This window comes from Galleria mellonella, unplaced genomic scaffold (genome assembly GCF_026898425.1).
Source record: "Galleria mellonella isolate WM207_F2 unplaced genomic scaffold, CSIRO_AGI_GalMel_v1 utg19, whole genome shotgun sequence".
NCBI classification, from domain to species: Eukaryota; Metazoa; Arthropoda; class Insecta; order Lepidoptera; family Pyralidae; genus Galleria; species Galleria mellonella.
Window position 1 is genome coordinate 3342722 of NW_026442028.1, and position 2357 is coordinate 3345078.

The 2357-nt window shown below is 28.4% G+C and overlaps 1 protein-coding gene across 1 annotated transcript; it reads right to left on the reverse strand.

Moving 5' to 3' along the window:
- Positions 1-2182, reverse strand: LOC113519983 (U1 small nuclear ribonucleoprotein A). Its single transcript, XM_026905245.3, has 4 exons — positions 1942-2182; positions 1551-1789; positions 924-1192; positions 1-207 (listed from the first exon to the last, which is right to left on the reverse strand). Exons 1-4 carry the CDS (start codon positions 1943-1945, stop codon positions 48-50), a joined length of 672 nt encoding a protein of 223 aa, XP_026761046.1. The 5' UTR covers positions 1946-2182; the 3' UTR covers positions 1-47.
- Positions 2183-2357: the final 175 nt, after the last annotated feature.

Below are 2357 nucleotides of genomic sequence, written 5' to 3' on the forward strand. Positions count from 1 at the left end.
TTGGTTCTTAAACTTTATTTTTATTTTTAACTTTACAAATTTAAATATTATTTCTTGGCAAATGTTATCTTCATAGCATGAGTGGGAGTGATCTTAAATCCTTGGAGTGCTTCCTTGGCTGCTGCAGACTGCATTTCATTAGCAAATTCAACAAACGCAATGTCATGTCGATTTGGTACAAGTCTGACTTCCTTGAAGCCAGGGAATCTGTAAAGGGAATTAATTATTAATGAATATAGTATGAAGGTATCATATATTATGAACAAATTAGATATATAATGATCACGATGATGATAAATAATTGTATTACATAAAAAAAAAAAACAACTTCAGTTGTGGCAAAACCAGTTATTTTGATTAAAAAATTAAATTACTAAATTGATTTTGATAAAATTTCTATGGAAGTGAGTCTATGAGTACATCCTATCAGATAAAAGAGTTTTCCAAATTGATTTACAACTGATGGTGTCATAACATAAAAAAAAAAAAAAAATATACAACCTAATTCAGAACCTTCTTTTGTAAGTCAGTTGAAAATTGAATCTTTTCTTATGTAATTTCTTTTTTCAAAATATTATTTTTTATATTAGTGTTGTTATTTTTTTTTTATTTATATCATTGGTTCCATTTAGTGTCATCAACACTTCTCATTCTCATAAAATGTTCTAAGATACATTTAGAGAAGCAAACTGCAATAAAGTAGTATAAAAAAACTGGAAATTGTATACCACTATCCTCTTCTTATAATAACCATCTGATACAGTCGCCTTAAAATAATATGACTTATTTTTTAATAAAAATGTTTGTATTACATAGAATATAGAGATTGAACAAATGACTTATAATTTTCAGTCTTGATAGCTAGCCCCATGCATGGAAATGGGACTTTAATGGTATTAAAATTAAAAAAATATTTAACTTACTGGTTGAAAAGCATAGACAACATCATTTCTGATGTTTCATCTGGTAGATTGGTAAGGAACAAGATCTGGTTAGGTGGTTGTTCAACATTGACATTGTTGAGCAAACTGGGCTGACCCACACCATGGACAGCGTGCCGTCCAGCTTCTTTGTTCTTCTTCTTCTTGCTATCATCTGTACCTTTGGGCATCTTGGGGCGTTTTGGTCTTTCCTGGAAGGTGCCCTTAATTTTTGCGATAACATCACTATCTGTTTTTGAATACTGGATTCTCTGCAATCAAGTTGTTTGTTTTAGAATATATATAAATATCTTTTAAGTATACTTGTCTGTGTTGTTGTATTAATGACTTTTAAATTAACTTTTTTCATTATTTTAAGACTGCGTTCAGACCCACAAAAAACTTAGATCAAACGAATTTAAAATTAATTGTAAATTATTAAAGTTAATAATCAGTTGGTAATAAGTAGTAAACATCACCAGATATTTATCATCAGATTCACAAATATGATGAATGAATAAGTCAAGTATTCACCTATATTTTAAGGAATGCTACAATTCATTTACCATTATCATCAGTCATTAAACCATAGAAATAAAAAAAAAATACCAAAAACTCCAGTTACCTTACCATTGGTTTGTCGTAAAATGGAAAGCCTTGCATGCTCCTCAGTGCAACTGTTGCACTTGATATTTCCTTAAATATAACAAAAGCTTGTCCTCTCATTTTTAATGTTTTCAGAGCAACTATATCCAATATTTGTCCAAATTGAGAGAAAATAGCATAAAGAGATTTTTTTAATTCCTCTTTTTTAATTTTTTCGTTTAAATTATTTATATAAATTGTGTGATTGGGACGTATATCCATCGCTGAAACAAAGTTTTTGAGGTTATATAAAAAAATTATGAACCGGCATTTTAAAAGCTGCGATATATTTATTGCTGGATTCTTTAAATATTTATAGAGTATTTAATATGGAATAGTAAATTTACAAAATGAAGCAAATAATAAACAGACTTACTCATTTTTTACCAAGCTTTACACCTGTTATTGATACACAAAAATGATTATTTGCTAATTATTTAGCAACTTTAAAATGATTAAAAGATAAATGTACTTATAATGACATTTAATGAAGTACTTCTAAATAGAACTATTTATTTTTAAATATAAGACAAATGGATAATCATAGAAATCAAATAAATAGGGACAAATAATTCAAGAAGACGCCGAGGTAAGTATTTTACAGTATAAGTAGATATCGCTAATTACTCTGTGGTACCCAAAGAATGTGGTATCGTAATGAGCGTGTGTGCCAGAAATATAGAATCTGACATATACAACAATATATTAGTTTATCTCTTTAGTATCCTTAATCTATGCTACCGTTTATTTCTGTTATCTTGATAGTCTTGTCAAATGCCAAGTTTGACACTT

Bases quoted from the DNA above. Each gene is read 5' to 3' on its own strand.
- LOC113519983 (XM_026905245.3), bottom strand. The intron at 1,193-1,550 runs GTAAGGTAACTG...ACTTGATTGCAG, and splicing joins CATTTTACGACAAACCAATG to AGAATCCAGTATTCAAAAAC. The intron at 208-923 runs GTAAGTTAAATA...TTCCCTTTACAG, and splicing joins TTGTCTATGCTTTTCAACCA to ATTCCCTGGCTTCAAGGAAG.